Here is a 16,852-nt window from a genome sequence, read left to right as displayed (position 1 = left end):
TGATTTTGTCTAAATTTATCACTTTTTTGGACTGTGACTTTATACACTGAAGACTACGCGACATAAAGATGGGATTAATATTATAAATTGAGTCTGGATCAGATAAAGATTGCATTCCTTTTAGCCAAACTTTTTTTGGATTTAGACAATCCAGATTATTTGGATTTTTGTGCTAGCCAGAACAAAAATGTGAAACAAGATTGAACCATACAATAGGTGCTTGCTGCTCTGATGTTGTTCTCAATTTCAACACATCACTTTTTTATTTCTTTCCGCTAAATTAAGCACTTTCTCACGGAGAAATGGAAAGAAAAATAGCTCTTTAACTAGTGGTGGTTCATACTGGGACGTGGAATTTGATTCAAGAAAATTCAGAAGACAATTACGAATTCTCAAGTGCTGATTAAACTCATCACAAATAGATGAGCTTGGGAACTGGTGCCTAAAAGGTTATCGGGGTGCCAGATGCCAAGCTGCAGGGGAGGTATCCATGGCAACCCTGGAACGCGGGAACCACCCAAAAAAGCGCCCGCTAACCGGCACCGTCACACTGAAACAATCAGTGGAAATAACTTACCTGAAAATACTTACCCTGATGACCCAATGCAAAAGAGGGAGGGAGGAGAGGGTGCAAGAATCCGCAATGATTCGCACTAGCAAAGCGTTTGATCCGCAAAGATCAGCTGATAACACTGCACGTGTAAAGCAATGAACCTTGAAACCCTGTGAAACCTCTAGAGGCCACCCCAAAGGTCACGTGCCGCAGATGGGGGAGACCGCTGGCTGCATTTGCTCACATTTTAACTTTGCCTAAATGATATTTAGCCACATTTAAACTCATCACAAATAGATGAGCTTGGGAACTGGTGCCTAAAAGGTTAGCGGGGTGCCAGATGCCAAGCTGCAGGGGAGGTATCCATGGCAACCCTGGAACGCGGGAACCACCCAATCAAAACCCTTCTCCTGGTGCTTGGAGAAAGGAGGAACCGCGAACAGGGGTGACATGGTACCTCCGATCCCCAAACTGCCCCCAAGCACCAGTAACCGAAAACCAAGGTAAAGCTACAACACACCTACAGAAGCTGACATGGCCAAGTCCAAGACCCAGGAACAAGATGCTATAGGAACCAGATACAAGGGCGAAGCAGGCGTTGCAAGAACTCCCATCAAGCCCGGTGTCCTTATGTAAAGCTGACAAGCATTGCTGGACAAGCGGCCCATTGATTGAATTAAATGGTCAGGTACTCCATTGCAAGCAGCGACAGTAGCGGCCCCTATGCGAAAGCTATGGCTGGAGAAGTTTCCCGGCACCCCTAGCTAGGGCCATAATCTGTCGATGCCAATCCGTCGAGATGATGTGCAAGAGAGGCTGTCCATTGTGCAACAAAAACAAGGAGCCAGGGCCATCTCCCCTAAGTGCAAGGTAATTCATTACTGCATGAACTGCACAGAGTGGATGCCTGCCCAACGCCAATGTGAATGAAACAGCCCTTCCAAAGTGGATCAGTCTTCGAGCCCTTGATTGTGACGTGCATGCAGGATGGAGGTAAGTTAAGCAGGCATTGCAAGAACTCCCATCAGGCCAACTTGATGGAGAGGGCAGCTAACGCTTCAGCTGGCGTCCTTATGTAAAGCTGATAAGCATTGCTGGACCAGCGGCCCATTGATTGAATTAAATGGTCAGGTACTCCATTGCGAGCAGCGACAGTAGCAGCCCCTATGCGAAAGCTATGGCTGGAGAAGTTTCCCGGCACCCGAGCTGAGGCCATAATCTGTCGGAGCCAATCTGTCAAGGTGTTGCGCGAGAGAGGCTGTCCATTTTGCAACAAAAACAAGGGGCCAGGGGCATCTCCCCTAAGCGCGAGGTAATTCATTACAGCGCGAACTGCACAGAGTGGACGCCTGCCAACGCCAATGTGAATGAAACAGCCCTTCCTAAATGGGTCAGTCTTCGAGCCCTTGATCCTGACGCGCATGCAGGATGGAGCTGAGGGCGAATCCACTGAAATATCCTGGACACCCAAGTGGAGTGACGACGAGAAGCTAGACAAATTGGGAACGGTAAACTCTGACGCGCGAAGAAGGCCAAAATATCCAAGAGAACAAGCTGCCCAGAACATGCAGTGATCCGGGAGGTGAAGATCTAAAGACTGCCAAATAACCAGCATCAGATCATCGGTAATAGGAAGTCGGCTAGACGAAGAAGAACCTTGACAGCGCTTGATACCACGTACTACCCGCTGAAGACGAAGACAATTAATGAGCGGATCAGGGAACCCATGGTCGATGTGGAGAGCTCTAACCCCAGATAAATACACCTTGATAGAAGAATGCTTAATGGTCCTAGCAAGGAAGGTGACAAAAAGGCAAAGCGTCCATTCATCGGCCGGGCAGGGTAACCCTGAGGGATGTAACTTCCCCAGCTGACGACAGAAGGAAATAAACTGTGCTTGGGCAGAAGCATACGAGCGACGGGTAGATGGGGCCAGGCCTTGGGTCAAGAAGGAATAGCATTGCCGCTCTAAGGTGAAGAGGTCAAAGCTGCCAGAAGTTCTGGGGGGATCCACGTAGGATGAGGCTGTGCATCCGGAACCAACTGCCTGAAGTCCTGCCAACGAAAACGAGACAGAGCATCAGCTATCAGATTGTTAACCCCAGGCACATGTCGAGCAGAAAAGGAGAAACTATGACGAGCAGCAGAAAGAAGCAGGCTACGCAGTAACTGCATCAAACTAGGTACTTTCGAGGTCCGGGTGTTTAGAATATGGACCACCGCTTCATTGTCAGAGCGGAACAGAACATGCCTCTTGCACCACATGTGGCCCCATACATGGGCGGCAATGACGACTGGGAAGAGCTCCTTATAAGCAATAGACTGCTGCTGCTGAGAAGGGGCCCAAGAACCCGCAAACCAGTAGCCCTTCAGATAGGCCCCAAAACCAATCGAACCAGCTGCATCGGACGACACTTCGACCCCCGCCTCTGGGACCAGACCCGGGAAAAGCCAAAAACTAACACCATGCCAGTCAGAGAGAAAGTGGTGCCACCACCGGAGGTCCAAATGAAATTCTCTGTTAAGCCGAACTGGGTGATCTCTTCTTCGGAAACAGGACAGAAGGTCAATCATGCGGCGCAAAAAGGTTCTCCCAGGCCAAACCACTTTAGCAGCATGGTGCAGATGTCCAATGAGAGATTCTAGTTCCTGCCTATTACACCACTTTCGTGGAAGCCACGAAGAGATAAGTTCTTTCAATGCGGACAATTTCTGGGCAGGGAGATGAGCCTCTTGATTAACAGAGTCCAGCTCAATACCAAGGACTACGAGCACAGTCGAGGGGCCAACACACTTGCCTGGGTGAAGAGGCAGGCCCAAACGCTTGCAGACTGCTAGAGCGGTGCGTAAATTGTGTGCACATTGAGAGGACTCAGGGGGGCCCATAGTGATGAAGTCGTCTAGGTAATGAAGCAGATCAGGGATCTGATAGGAGTGCACGAGGATCCACTCCACCAAATCTGCGATCGCATTGAAGATGAATGGAGCTGAACGAAGGCCAAAGGGGAGGGCTAGATCAACATAGTACTGGTTATGCCATTTCATCCCCAGCAGGTGACGGTCGGACGGGTGAACAGGAACATTGCGGTACGCGGATTCAACGTCAAATTTAGCCATGAGGGCCCCTTTCCCCAAGCGAGACACTGAGCGAATAATTTGATCCACAGTGATGTAATGAAGAGTAAACTCATCTGCGCTAATCCCATCATTGACACTAGCCCCCCAAGGGGAAGACAAATCCACAATGAGACGCCATTTGCCTGGTTTACCCTTTTTCGGAATGACACCAAAACTACTAACTTGGAGGTTTGGGAAGGGGGGGGAATTGAAGGGGCCTGCCACCCTACCCAAAGAAACCTCATTCGCTAAATAAGCATCAATGACAGAGGCATGCTGAGTAGCAGATGGCTTGTTCTTCTTAGCGGACTTGAGCTTATGGGAAGGGGAAAAACCTAATTTAAATCCATGACGAATGCCATCCAAGACAAAGTCAACCTGTGGCCGCTGAGGGTGGAAGCGCAACTCCCATGCAAACTGCTCCGCGACTAAGGGAGTAACTGCTGAAACTGGGGGAAGAGGAGCTGGAAAGGAAACGCAAAGCATACAAAGGTAAATAACTAGCCCCATGGCAAAGAACCCCCACAAACCCCAGAAGAAGGTGTGCAACAAAACGGCTGGGACAGTCAACATAAAACAACTAGCTTTAATCACGCCCTAAGAAGTACATGTGGAAGGCCACTACTAGGAGGCAGACTAATTACACAAGAGTACCAAGTAATTTGGGAACAAAAAGAAACTCTTATAAGTCCAGTAAGGTCTGCACTTGGAAATTTAAATCGTCCGACCTAAGGCAACCTAACAATGATACAAATGAACACCTGACAACCAACGAATCTGATCGAGTTCACTAGCGCCTAGACTTGCTGCTAGAACGGAGGGGGGAAGCATCAACTGGCCGTTTGGAAGAAGGACGAGACTGGCTTGATGCCTCACCAGGGCACGCTCCGACACGATGCGGGCCAAAGCAACTAGAGCATTTGTGAGCAAAGCGGCACGACGACGAAGGAGCAACACAACGGCCTCGATTCCAAGACTTGCAAATAATGAGCGAAGACGGTGCGCCGCGGGGCTCAGAAAACTCCTCCGAAGGTTCCCCGCGAGAGCGTACCGAAGCCCCAGCTGCATGAAAATTAAACAACTGCACATTGATGGTTGACCAATCTGTGAGGGTCGAGGCCGCAGCGTGTTCCCGAAAAGCCTGGTCATACGCCAACCAAACTCGGCTCGCGAACTGACGGTGAGTCCGGAGAATGAGCAACTGATACTGCATCAAATCCTTCCAGCGATGCGGAAAATGGGAGGATAAAATCAGACAATATATCGAAAAGGCTTCCAACCAACTGGTGATGTCGTCAACGCGTCGCTTGGGCTTTTTTGGAGTTGACGTAAGCACCAGCCGCCCGTCGAAAAGCAATTGAGGTTCGGGCTCGTTTAGCACCAAGTTCGAAGAAAGCAGTTCGTGCAACTCGACAAACTTGCCAGCAACGATCTGGCTCACAAGTTTTGCAGGCACCGGTGAAAAGCCGGGGCCCATGACAAAGGGCTGCTGCAAAACAGGCGTCTGGGCCAGCGAAGAAATACCACCGATGCTAGGCGAAGCGGTCACGGCGGCAGAATTGGTAGAAAGCGTAACGGCGGATATCGGTGAGGCAAAAGTAGTAACAAAAGCAGGTACAACAAAATCAGGCCTACCTTGGACCGAGGCAGCGGAAACAGCCGGTGAGACCGACGAAAAACCAACGCCAGAGGCTGCCAAGCTTGAGGCTTGGGCATCGAGTTGACCAGTAGAAGACGAAGACGAAGACGAACCAGGAACGCCCCCAGGCGAGGCCGCCATTGGCACGCTTGAAGCAAAACTAGTGGCAGGCGTTGAAGGCAGATTCGAAGTTTGCTCGGCCGCTAGCGCTTGCTTGACAGCACTTACAACGGCGGCCAAAAAGGCAGGAGAAGGCTGGTCCGACATGGGTGATTGGGACGTTGCAGATGGGTCCGCTGAGCCTGTACTAGGCAAACTAGAGTTCGCCGCCGAACTGGACGGGTTGCTTTCAGCAGGAGAAATCATGGCATCAAAAGCCGCCGCTTGGCTGTTACGTGTTGGCCTGGACGACATATCGTAGCAGAATGCTTTCTCGCGACAAACGAAGGGAAGAACAGCAATAAAACCGAGCAAGAATCCGCAATGATTCGCACTAGCAAAGCGTTTGATCCGCAAAGATCAGCTGATAACACTGCACGTGTAAAGCAATGAACCTTGAAACCCTGTGAAACCTCTAGAGGCCACCCCAAAGGTCACGTGCCGCAGATGGGGGAGACCGCTGGCTGCATTTGCTCACATTTTAACTTTGCCTAAATGATATTTAGCCACATGAAGCGCACTTTAAACACACACATTCAGTTGAACACTATAGTTTTACAATGAGAAAATCCAAGCGTTTTCACTTCCTTTCAGATTTAGAGTTACAGTGGAACTTGAGTTCAATATACTACAATCCTTTAGCGGCAATTAGAACAACAGAGGAGTATAAATACCTTATGCCTGAACCAACCTTGACCGGCTATGTTTATCGATGAAAGAGCACGTTCTTTCGATCAAAAAGCAGTTTTGTTAAATGGAACAAAAATCTGAAACCAGATTGAGGTACCAATCTGAACAATCCAAGTGCAGAGGTGGATTGTCCAGATTGCAATCTTAGATTGGTTTAGTCCTTAATGGAATGAAAAATCAAATTTCGGATTGCAAAATCTGGATTTAGATTGGTCAAAAGGAACGCAACCAAAATTAAACAACAACAGTTTTGGTTTAAAAATTTCAAACGATGAATAATTATCTTTTGAAGTTTTTAAACCAAAACTGTCTTTGTTTATAAAATACAATAATTATTATTGTTATTATTGTAATTATGTCTAACATTTACTGATCTTTGTTTCAGGCCGAAGAAGAATATAATGAAGCAAAATCTGTTTACACCAAGCTTCATGCAGAGTTATATGAAGAATTACCTGCATTATTTGACAGGTTAGAACTTTTGCAATATTTCTACAAATATTTTTTGTTCCATCATCAGACATACATGTAGTACCACTTCAGTTTACAAGGGTGTTGCATTATAGAAGATACTTGCTCAAGGAACCCAATGAATTCAGGTCAAAATATCAACTTCCGGTTGCCAATTTTGACGTCTGGGACGTCAATGTTCTCACTGCTTAAGGTCCCTATTGACTCTCAACTTCCTTCTGTACAAATGGGTGCTAGTAAGGAAATGCCGCAGGGGAATACTCTCATCAATTTTCTTTGTTTCCTAATCCCAATAATTATTATGCATAATAATGAACACAGTTGAACTTCCATAAAAGTGGCCACCCATTAAGTGGCCACTTCTATCAAGCGACTGCAGCTACCTGATTGCCATCCCAACAAGAGTTTTCCCATAGTTGTCACCTCTAAGTGGCCGTCAAGCATTCTACAGACTACATTTGGCTTTAATTTAAGAATATGATGAAGAAAAAGAGTCTGGGATAGGTGACAACTAATTGTAGACCAGTAATGTTGCCCACATCACGTGTTTGTTTTAAAATAAAGTGATGTTTCTGCTAAAGATTTTGCTGACCCGGTTTATGACGAACCTCTATTGAGTGGCCAACCTTCAGTAAGCGGCCACTTACCGGTACCCCGAGGGTGGCTGTGTAGTGGAGAATCAACTTTACTGTATTCAGGTTAGAAAATGAAGGACATTGAAGACCAAACTAGTTTAAAAACATTTTAACCTGAAATTCATTTTGAACTACAACATACATGTAAATAATTATGGGTGATTCTCAATTTGTTTTGGCTTCTAACAGTAATCATTCATAATCATGGATAGTACAAAGACAAAGGAAATCGAAAATGAACTATGCTGCAATTATTTAAGCTGATCTTCATTTTGAACAACAATATTCAGGTTTAATAGTCATTACAGGTTATCTTCACAGAATTCTTCTCTAATGTAGTTATAGGAATTCTGTAACAATAATTATTATTAATGGTTGACTTAATTTGTCGACTTAATTTTTCTTTTTTATAGTCGAATTGGTTATTATGTATCATCCTTCCAGAGTATATTCACTGCTGAGGGAGTATTTCACAGAGAGGCAGCTAGGGTAATGATATCTTTTCTATGGCCTGTTTATCTTAATTGTTCTACATTTGAAATTAATTTTGTTGAACAGTAATGTATTTGTCGTGTCTGCATTTGTTTTGTCGTTTCAGACTAAGACACAAATGAATGATCTTATGGACGGTTTAATTCAAGATATGTCAACTGGTATATACACAACTAAAAGACCTTACCCTGTTCAAAGGTATGTGTTAGCACATAATTCAAATGTGTCCTGAAATTTGCCCAATATTTCTGGTGAAGTTTCTTGCCTGCTTTGCTCCTGTTTCTCAACATGCCAAGTTAGTTTGTGTAATTCTGCGAGTTTTCATTTCCAAAGAGGAGTAATTTAACCAGGTTGGTTTTTGAATTAACCCATTTGCCCCTGAGCTGCTGGTAACCGCCTGTGCAGATCCACATCCTTTCTACCGACATCATCAGTTTTGATTGTCAAAGATTACTTTGCCTGCTAACTTGTGTAGAGTGAAGAGATGTTTCAAACCATACCTGAATGGGCCCAATTCAGTCGAGGACACCAGACAAAAAGGCAAAAAACCATGAAACATTGAACTGAAAATTTCCATGAAAATCTTGTTCCACTACCCACCTACCTTTCCTTTTATCTAATCCTAAGATCCCAAAAGCTTTCTTAAAGACTTTTCCCACCAAAATGAGGCCTACTAAATGCCCAGAAATAGAAAAAAAAAGAGGCATGAAAAGTGAAAAAAGAGGGGGGTAGAGAAAGCGAAAAGTAAAAGTCAAGACTGCTGTGTCACTTTGAAACCCAAAAATTCTCGAAATTTTACTTTCCGTGCTTGCCTGAACTTCGCAAGCTAATATTTTGCATCTGGATCAGAAGGCGCAAAGTCTACAACCTGTAAACAGCTTTATGGTAAGTTTTAGCTCTTTATAGCATGACAGTGACCGGAAAAGCAATTGACTAGCTTTAAGACGGGTTTTTCAGCAAAATCCCCAAGGGTGAATGGGTATACCATGCCAGGTTTAGGAATGAATTTTCTTTTTTTTTTTTCTTAGTACGCCTGAACAACGTACTATATTTTCTGTAAAAAAAAAGACAGGCCATAATCTATATTTAGTGAAGAGCTGGATTCCGAGCTCATTTGTTTGAGAAATGCAGAACTCTTGGCCATACAGTGGCCATAGACCATGTCCGTAAATGGCGTATCGAGGTATTTATAAGGCCTATTAAAAAGGCAGCAAACGTAGAAGTACTAAGCGTACTAACATGATTAGGGTAAATTTAACTACCAACATACATAGAAACATGGCCGTACTAATACCGAATAAAATACCAGCATACATAGAAACATGGCCGTACTAAGCATACTAACGTACTAAGACTAAATAAAATGCCAACATACATAGGACATGGCAGTACTAAGCTTACTAACGTACTAAGACCGAATAAAATACAGATATGCATAGAACACGGCCATACTAAGACTGAATAAAATACCAACATACATGAGAACATGGCCGTACTAAGCGTACTAACGTACCAAGACCGAATAAAATACAGATATGCATAGAACACGGCCGTACTAAGCGTACTAACGTACTAAGACTGAATAAAATACCAACATACATGAGAACATGGCCGTACTAAGCGTACTAAAGTACTAAGCCTGAATAAAATACCAACATACATGAGAACATGGCCGTACTAAACGTACTAACGTGCTAAGACCGAATAAACTACAGATATGCATAGAATATGGCCGTACTAAGCGTACTAACGTGCTAAGACTGAATAAAATACCAACATACATAGAACATGGCCGTACTAAGCGTACTAACGTACTAAGGCCGAAAAAAATAGCAACATACATAGAACACGGCCGTACTAAGCGTACTAACGTACTAAGACCGAAAAAAATAGCAACATACATAGAACACGACCGTACTAAGCGTACTAACGTACTAAGACCGAAAAAAATACCAACATACATAGAACACGGCCGTACTAGGCCTACTAACGTACTAAGACCGAAAAAAATACCAACATACATAGAACATGGCCGTACTAAGCGTACTAACGTACTAAGACCGAAAGAAATACCAACATACATAGAACATTGCCGTACTAGGCGTACTAACGTACTAAGACCGAATAAAATTCCAGCATACACGAGAACAAGGCCGTACTAAGCGTACTAACGTACTAAGACCGAATAAAATACCAACATACTGATAGAAGAAAGTTAGTGAAAAAGGGAAGGAGTTAGAAGAGTAAGAAGATTAAGAAGAATAGAGGCAAGATGTAAATCAGATTCCTGGTACCTCATCGTGTAGCGAGCGAGTTGCTCGAACCACCCCCACATATTTTGGAGGAGAACTCGTTACTTTGGTGAAGAGTTTTGTACGTGAAAATACGTGAACATGTTATTTTACAACACCGCCTGATTTTAAGTCTGCATTGAACATTGCAAAACTAAAAGAATTAGTAACTCTTAGCCGTAAATCGAATAATGGTCAAGAAGTGGAGAATTTTGAAGAATTACAGTTTAACCCCTCAGAAGAGGAAATCAAACAATCTGTCGGGGAAGAATTTAACGTTTGGAGTACAGATTTCCAAAATAATGGAAATAGTCGTATTAATCGCAAATTTCGATCGGGTAAACTTAATCGTTTTCGTTGTGGGGGTAGCGTTTTCAGCAAAAATCCTAAATTGGGTAGTTATGGAAGTTCGAAGCCCAACTTTAGAGGCCTGTATCGGAGAAACAATATGCAGACTGCTTTTCACCAGGGAAAAATTGCAATCAGTTAAACTGGCTGGCGCCTCTATCGTGTGTGGTAGTGAACCCGTGATGGGGGCGCTTGAAAATTCTACAAGTAATAACCATTCTTCCGTCGGATCTAGTTCTGATAAATGTGTTTCAGTAACTCTCGAAATTCGGCCGAGAATGTTACTAAAAAGAATGTTCAAGAGTTTAGTCATGTTTTGTCTAGTCTCTGTGAGCCTGTTATCTCGTCAGACTTTAAAATGTTTAAACCTCAAGTTACCGTCACATGTCAACATGGCTGTTCTAAAGATTTCTAGTGATACAACTATTCCTGTTAGGATGGTTAACCCTTCCCGCTCAACCACTTAAAATTTTTCGTAGGACTAAATTGGCAGATTGTGAGCGTGTTGATAATGATTTAGCAACATTTGAGATTGGCAAAAATTCCCCTTCTTCGGATGCTCAACATAATTCTTCAGATGATCGGCAACAGCCAAAATATTATTCAGAGTTTCCTGATTTGCTGAATAGTATTTTGAATGATGATGAGAAAGTAAAATTTAAGAATTTGTTTAATAAATAGCGTAATGTTTTCGCTTTTCCTGGGGATCAGTTGGGTAGAACATCCCTTGTACAGCATGTCGTTGATACTGGTGATGCTACACCTGTTAAGCAAAGGCAGTATAGAGTATCTCCTGTTGTTAAGAAAGAGATTACCATCAGGTGGACGAAATGCTTCAAAAAGGAATAATTCAAGAGTGTGTCTCTCCCTGGAGCTCTCCAGTTGTTTTGGTAAAAAAGAAAGATGGGTCGTATAGATTTTGTGTTGATTTTCGTAAAGTTCATAAAGTCACTAAAGTAGATAGCTTTCCAATGCCTTTAGTTGCTGATGCGCTAGATTCTTTAGCTGGTGCAAGTGTGTTTTCAACGTTGGATCTCAAAAGTGGTTTTTGGCAGATACGAATGCAGCAGGATTCACAACAAAAGACAGCCTTTGCTACATACAATGGCCTTTATGAATTTCTGACAAGGCCGTTTGGATTAGTGAATTCAGGAGCCAGTTTTCAAAGACTTATGGGTCATATTTTGAGAGGCTTAGAATACCGTTTTGCTTTGATTTACATCGATGATATAATCATTTTCTCTAAGTTTGTAGATGAGCATTTAGTCCATTTGAAGGAAGTTTTCAGAAGGTTGCGTGACGCCAATGTTAATTTGAATCCAAAGAGATGCAGTTTCGTTAAAACAAAGAGTCACGTGGTTACGCCAGAAGGCATTAGTCCCAACCGAGACAAAGTAAGGGTGGTTCAGGAATTCCCCACCCCCATAAATTTGAAGGAATTGAGGAGTTTCTTAGGTCTTCGGCTAATTATTACAGAGTTTCTTGTCTTTTCGTAGGCTAATTATTACAGACGTTTTGTAAGAGGTTTTTCAAATATTGCCAACCCTTTGAATGCTTTGACAAAGAAGAACGTTCCTAGCTTGTGCCGAGGCTTTTGACAAGCTTAAGCGTACCTTGGTTTCCGCACCCATTTTGACATATCCTAATTTTCGAGAACCATTTTTGCTATTTGTTGATGCTAGCTCCACTGGTATTGGTTTTACCTCGGCACAAATTCAAAATGGAAAAGAAGTAGTCATTGCTTACAATGGTCGTGGTTTGAATCAGGCAGAGCAAAATTATAGTACCACAGAAAGAGAAGCTCTCGCATTAGTTAAGGGTATTAAGAAATATCAGCCTCATTTACACAATCATAAGTTTACTGTTGTTGCTGATCATAGTTCTCTTCGTTGGTTAATGAGTGTTAAAGATGCTTCTGGTCGTCTTGCAAGATGGGCCTTACTTTTGCAACAATATGACTTTAATATTGTCCATCGCCCTGGTAGAATCCATGGTAATGCTGATTGTTTGTCTAGACGTCCATATGATTCTTGTGAAATAAGTTCGCTCAAGAAAGAAGAACCTCAAACGCCCCACACTCAAGAAATGCAAAGAAGAGATCCTGAACTAGCTGCAAAGATTGATTTTCTACAGAATAATATCCTACCTACTAACGACAATTTTTATATTGGTCAAGATGGTCTGCTTTACCACATTGATTTTAATTGAAGGCATAATGCTCGTGAATCTTTTTCTCAGCTTGTTGTCCCAGCTGCATTACGTTTTGAAATTCTCTCTAATGTACATGATCATATTACCAGTGTTGATTTTGGCTTGAACAAATCTTTTCGTAAACTTAAGCAAAGATATTGGTGGAAAGGTATGTTTAAAGATGTAGAACGCTGGGTTAAGTCTTGCGTTGAGTGTTCAATGAGGAAGTCTCCACGAAATTCAAAAAAGGCACCTTTACTTCCGATTCCAGTCGAGGGTGCATTTGACAGAGTGGCTGTTGATGTTTAAGGTCCTTTTCCACATTCTAGTAAAGGCAGTAGGTATATTGCAGTTTTTAGTGATTATTTAACTCGTTGGGTCGAAGCATTCCCAGTGCCTAGTGTCGAAGCAACTGTTATTGCACGTCTTTTGATTGATGAAATTATTTCTAGACATGGGGCACCACGTGTGTTGCTCTCTGACAGAGGAACTAACTTTTTATCTAAAGTCGTTGCAGAAGTTTGTAAAATATTTCAAATTCAAAAGGTCAATACTTCTAGTTATTACCCAGAGACCGATGGTCTTGTAGAAAGGTTTAATTCTACCTTGTGTCAGTCTTTGTCAATGTATATTTCCAAAAACCAGAAAGATTGGGACAAGTTCATACCGCTTATTTTGTCTGCGCATAGGACTTCTGTTTTAGATGCAACAAGACGCTACGGAGCTAGCGTACACTTCGGCGTCGTGGTTGTGGAACTAATTAATTGTAAATGCGGAGGAATAGTAAGAAATCAAATATGGTAAGAGTAAGGTGTGAAATTATGGGATTTGTCAGGATATTCTGAGAAGAGCAACATCCAAGAGGCCTACTTGCCAAAAACTAGCACTTCAGGACAAATTGTCTCCGCGATATTAGCCCAGTTATGCTCTGATGACTCCATAAAAATCCTTCTAAAAAACAATTCCCTATTTTTCTTAGTCACATCAGGCTTCAAAAACAGCATAGCAGTCTCATGTACTGATTAAAGATATGTAAGGCATGGGTAAGGAGTCAATTACGTTGAGCATGGAATTGGCTAAAACTCAAAGTCACGAGTTCGAATGTTTTGAGGATAATTATTCACTGACTATCAGCACGCAGGGATGTCGGATTAACACAAGGAAGTTTAACACCAAAGGAACATAGCCTTTACAGACCTTTAAAACACAGCATCCGCCAACACAAACTTGACTTGAACTTTGAGTAAAACTAAACAGCCTCTACCAATAATAACAAACTCTCACTTGAACTTCAGATATCTTACGGCTTCCGCGAACTTGTAAACACAGAACCTGAAAATCGACCTTCGTCACACCTGACTAAACACAGCAGTCCAGCTCGTGGGAAAAACTTAGTTCGTCAAAACAACTCGCTTGGAACTTGTATACCGTTTGACATAAGGTTCTAGAAAATACTAAACAGGCGAATAGTAGTGGCTTTTCGACATATTTTATGATTTCAGTAACTGATGCAAATCTGCTGACTCATGCTGAAATGTAAACAAACCTAATTAATTATTCATGGATAAATCCAAAAACGTAGAGAACGTTCGAGAAAGTCACGCAACGCATGAAAGCAATTTTACTACGTAACACTCAACAAAGACAAAATGTCTTTGTGCAGCATTTTGTAACTTTAAATTCATCATAAAACAGTTCGAAAGGAGGGCTCACTCGTGAAATGTTTTTCAACACTCGAAGAGAAATTTCGTGTCTCTACGCGGCCACGAAATATCCTCTATTTATTCCTCGAGTAATTAAAGACTAAACTCGAAGTGATCTCAAGATATCACGAAGTAGTCCGATCTCATTTCGTGAAATAGTTGAAACAAGCCGAAAAGTCACGAACTTGCACTCCCAATCTTGTCCCGAAACTAGTGCATCATTTCATAACTATTTTTCATATCCTAAACTACCTTGGGTCGCAGTAGCGCAATCGGCTAATCCCTCAACTTAGAGTCTCCTCTGATCTGACGGGTCACACAGGTGAGTCGGTTCAAACCCCGGGAAAGCCAAAATAGTAATTCTTTCTTCCTCGAAAAAGTTAAAGACTAATCAAAGAAATCGAAGTGATCTCGAGATATCTCGAACTCATTCGGCTCTCACTTCGTCAAATAGCCGAATAGAGCCGAAAACCTACAGACTTTGCTTGCCCAATCTTGTCAAAAAATTGCAACTTTGATGCATTCCTGAGCGTCGCGAATCCTTTACTTCGCGCTCCGCCGAAGTAATTAGGGATTCTCCTTTTCACGTTCTTTATGAGCGAGAGCCACGCTTGCCAATTGACGTTAAGTATTTGCCTCCTGCGGTTGATGATTTGAGTACTTTGGTCCTTGACTATCGAAACCGTATTGTCGAAAAAGTTGAATTGGCTCAAAATTTAGCGAGAGAAAATTAACAACGTGCACAACAAAAAATGAAGGATTATTACGATCAAAATACAAAAAAACGTGTTTTTGTAGTTGGACAACGTGTTTGGGTTTATACCCCGAGAACTAGGAAAGGGTTATCCAAAAAGTTAATGCATAATTGGTTGGGTCCACACAGAATCGTTGAGAAATTGTCACCGGTTCATTTTAAGTCGCGCACGACCACCAATAAAAAGTTGCAAATCGTATGAAGCCGTTTGTTGATCCAAATTTGAGACCAATTGACTCTGCGCCTTTTGATGACCCTGCCGAGCCGTACATTCAGGAATATGATATTCCAAAAGATTGTTTTGAGCCAATTTCTGCTGAAGCGAATCCTAAAGACACTGACTTAAATCCAGTTAGTATTGAGATGCCACTGTCCCTACAGCCTCAAAAAGAGAAAGAGTCAAACAAAGAATCAGACCAAGAAAAGACAAAGAATCAACTTCAAAATGCAAAAGAATCAACTCCGGAAGCAATTGTTATCGACAATGAAACTGTGTTTAGTGCAGAAAAAATTCTGGAACATCGAAAGAGAAACGGAAAGGTTGAGGACTTGGTCAAGTGGCTCCTCTATCCTAAAAATTAATCAACGTGGGAACCGGAACAGCATATTTTGGATGGACGCCTCATTGGTAATTATCTTCAATCACAAAAATAATTCTCGTTTTTGTACTCTGCCTTGCTGCTTGGCTTATTATTTCTTTGATTTTCTCTTACCCATGAATTGAGTTCGGTAATACCCAAAGGCAAAATATTTTTGGCCATGAATTTATGAACGCCTTCTCTCCGTTTTTCAAGTCTCTCTGTAATCTTTTTGTAAGTTGTTGTTTACATTATGTCATGAATTTGATAAGTTTTTGTCTTCTGAAGTTCAAGTTAAGTTGTCTTCAGTATCAAGTTATGCGCACGTGAAATTATTGCATCTAATGTCTTTTTAAAATCTTTTGATCTATTAGCTGTCTATATTTATGTTTTGTTTCTGAGGCTATTTTGTTTAATTCGTTTCTGTAAAATAGTGACTATAACCTTAGACGTCGGAAATTAGATAATTAGATACATTACGTGCTTTGTAATAGTTATTTTGCAAAGTTGCTTGCATTGGCATTTCGTCATGTATTCAATCACCGATTCTTCTGTTGTTCTTTGATGGCTTGTCAGTGATTTTTGGTCACATTTGTGCCCCAGTTAGTCCATCAGCTAAGGGGTTTGTATGGCTCACTTAAGAGGAAGAAAAAAACATGTATAATCTAAATCGTTGAGCAAAAAGCATCACAAAAATGCATGACAGCAAGGATAGAACGGTAGCTTTCATTTTGTAAATCGAATTTTAAATTTGCCACTTAAACCCTTATTTTGGTCGCCATCTTGGATTTATAAACAAACTTTTGATTCCCTCTTAAAAGCACACGATGTTTTTGAAGAAGATTTGAACTTCTAGGTATCTGAGATGTTATTTTAGCATTGTTAAGGTTAGTTAAGATATGATGACGTCAGGTATAACATCATAGTGACCGCCATTTTGCTTTTAGAATTAGCGTATTCAACTGATATCTCAATCACCTAAATAAGAAAATTGTCATCAACATTAATTAAACATTGGAAGTTCTTTTTCTCATTACAAAACTGTTTCCTGCTGAAATGGGCGAAATTGACTTTTTTCATGAGGAAAAGGGCCAATTTGAAACAAATTGGTAACTTTCTTTAACCCTTTGGTGACGGCCGGTGGGTAGCGAGAAAACCGCGTTTTTCACAAATTCCTCGTCTTTGGACTGGTTTTCGGCTAATTAGCATGGCTAAAAGAATGGCTCAAAATG

The 16,852-nt window shown here is 42.1% G+C and overlaps 1 protein-coding gene and 1 pseudogene across 1 annotated transcript in view; one reads left to right on the top strand and one right to left on the bottom strand.

Annotated features, from left to right (window-relative positions):
• Positions 1 to 16,852, top strand: part of LOC140930351 (myc box-dependent-interacting protein 1-like) — a 34,356-nt gene that overhangs the window by 5,485 nt on the left and 12,019 nt on the right. The window contains exons 8-10 of the mRNA XM_073380033.1: positions 6,544 to 6,629; positions 7,678 to 7,753; positions 7,863 to 7,954. Coding sequence (XP_073236134.1) covers positions 6,544 to 6,629; positions 7,678 to 7,753; positions 7,863 to 7,954 — 254 coding nt within the window. The remainder of the gene's footprint in view (positions 1 to 6,543; positions 6,630 to 7,677; positions 7,754 to 7,862; positions 7,955 to 16,852) is intronic.
• On the bottom strand, positions 1,560 to 5,723 carry LOC140929911 (uncharacterized; annotated as a pseudogene).

Source organism: Porites lutea, chromosome 3 (genome assembly GCF_958299795.1).
Source record: "Porites lutea chromosome 3, jaPorLute2.1, whole genome shotgun sequence".
NCBI classification, from domain to species: Eukaryota; Metazoa; Cnidaria; class Anthozoa; order Scleractinia; family Poritidae; genus Porites; species Porites lutea.
Note: the sequence above shows the minus strand (reverse complement) of the source record. Positions and strands in the feature narration are given on the sequence as shown.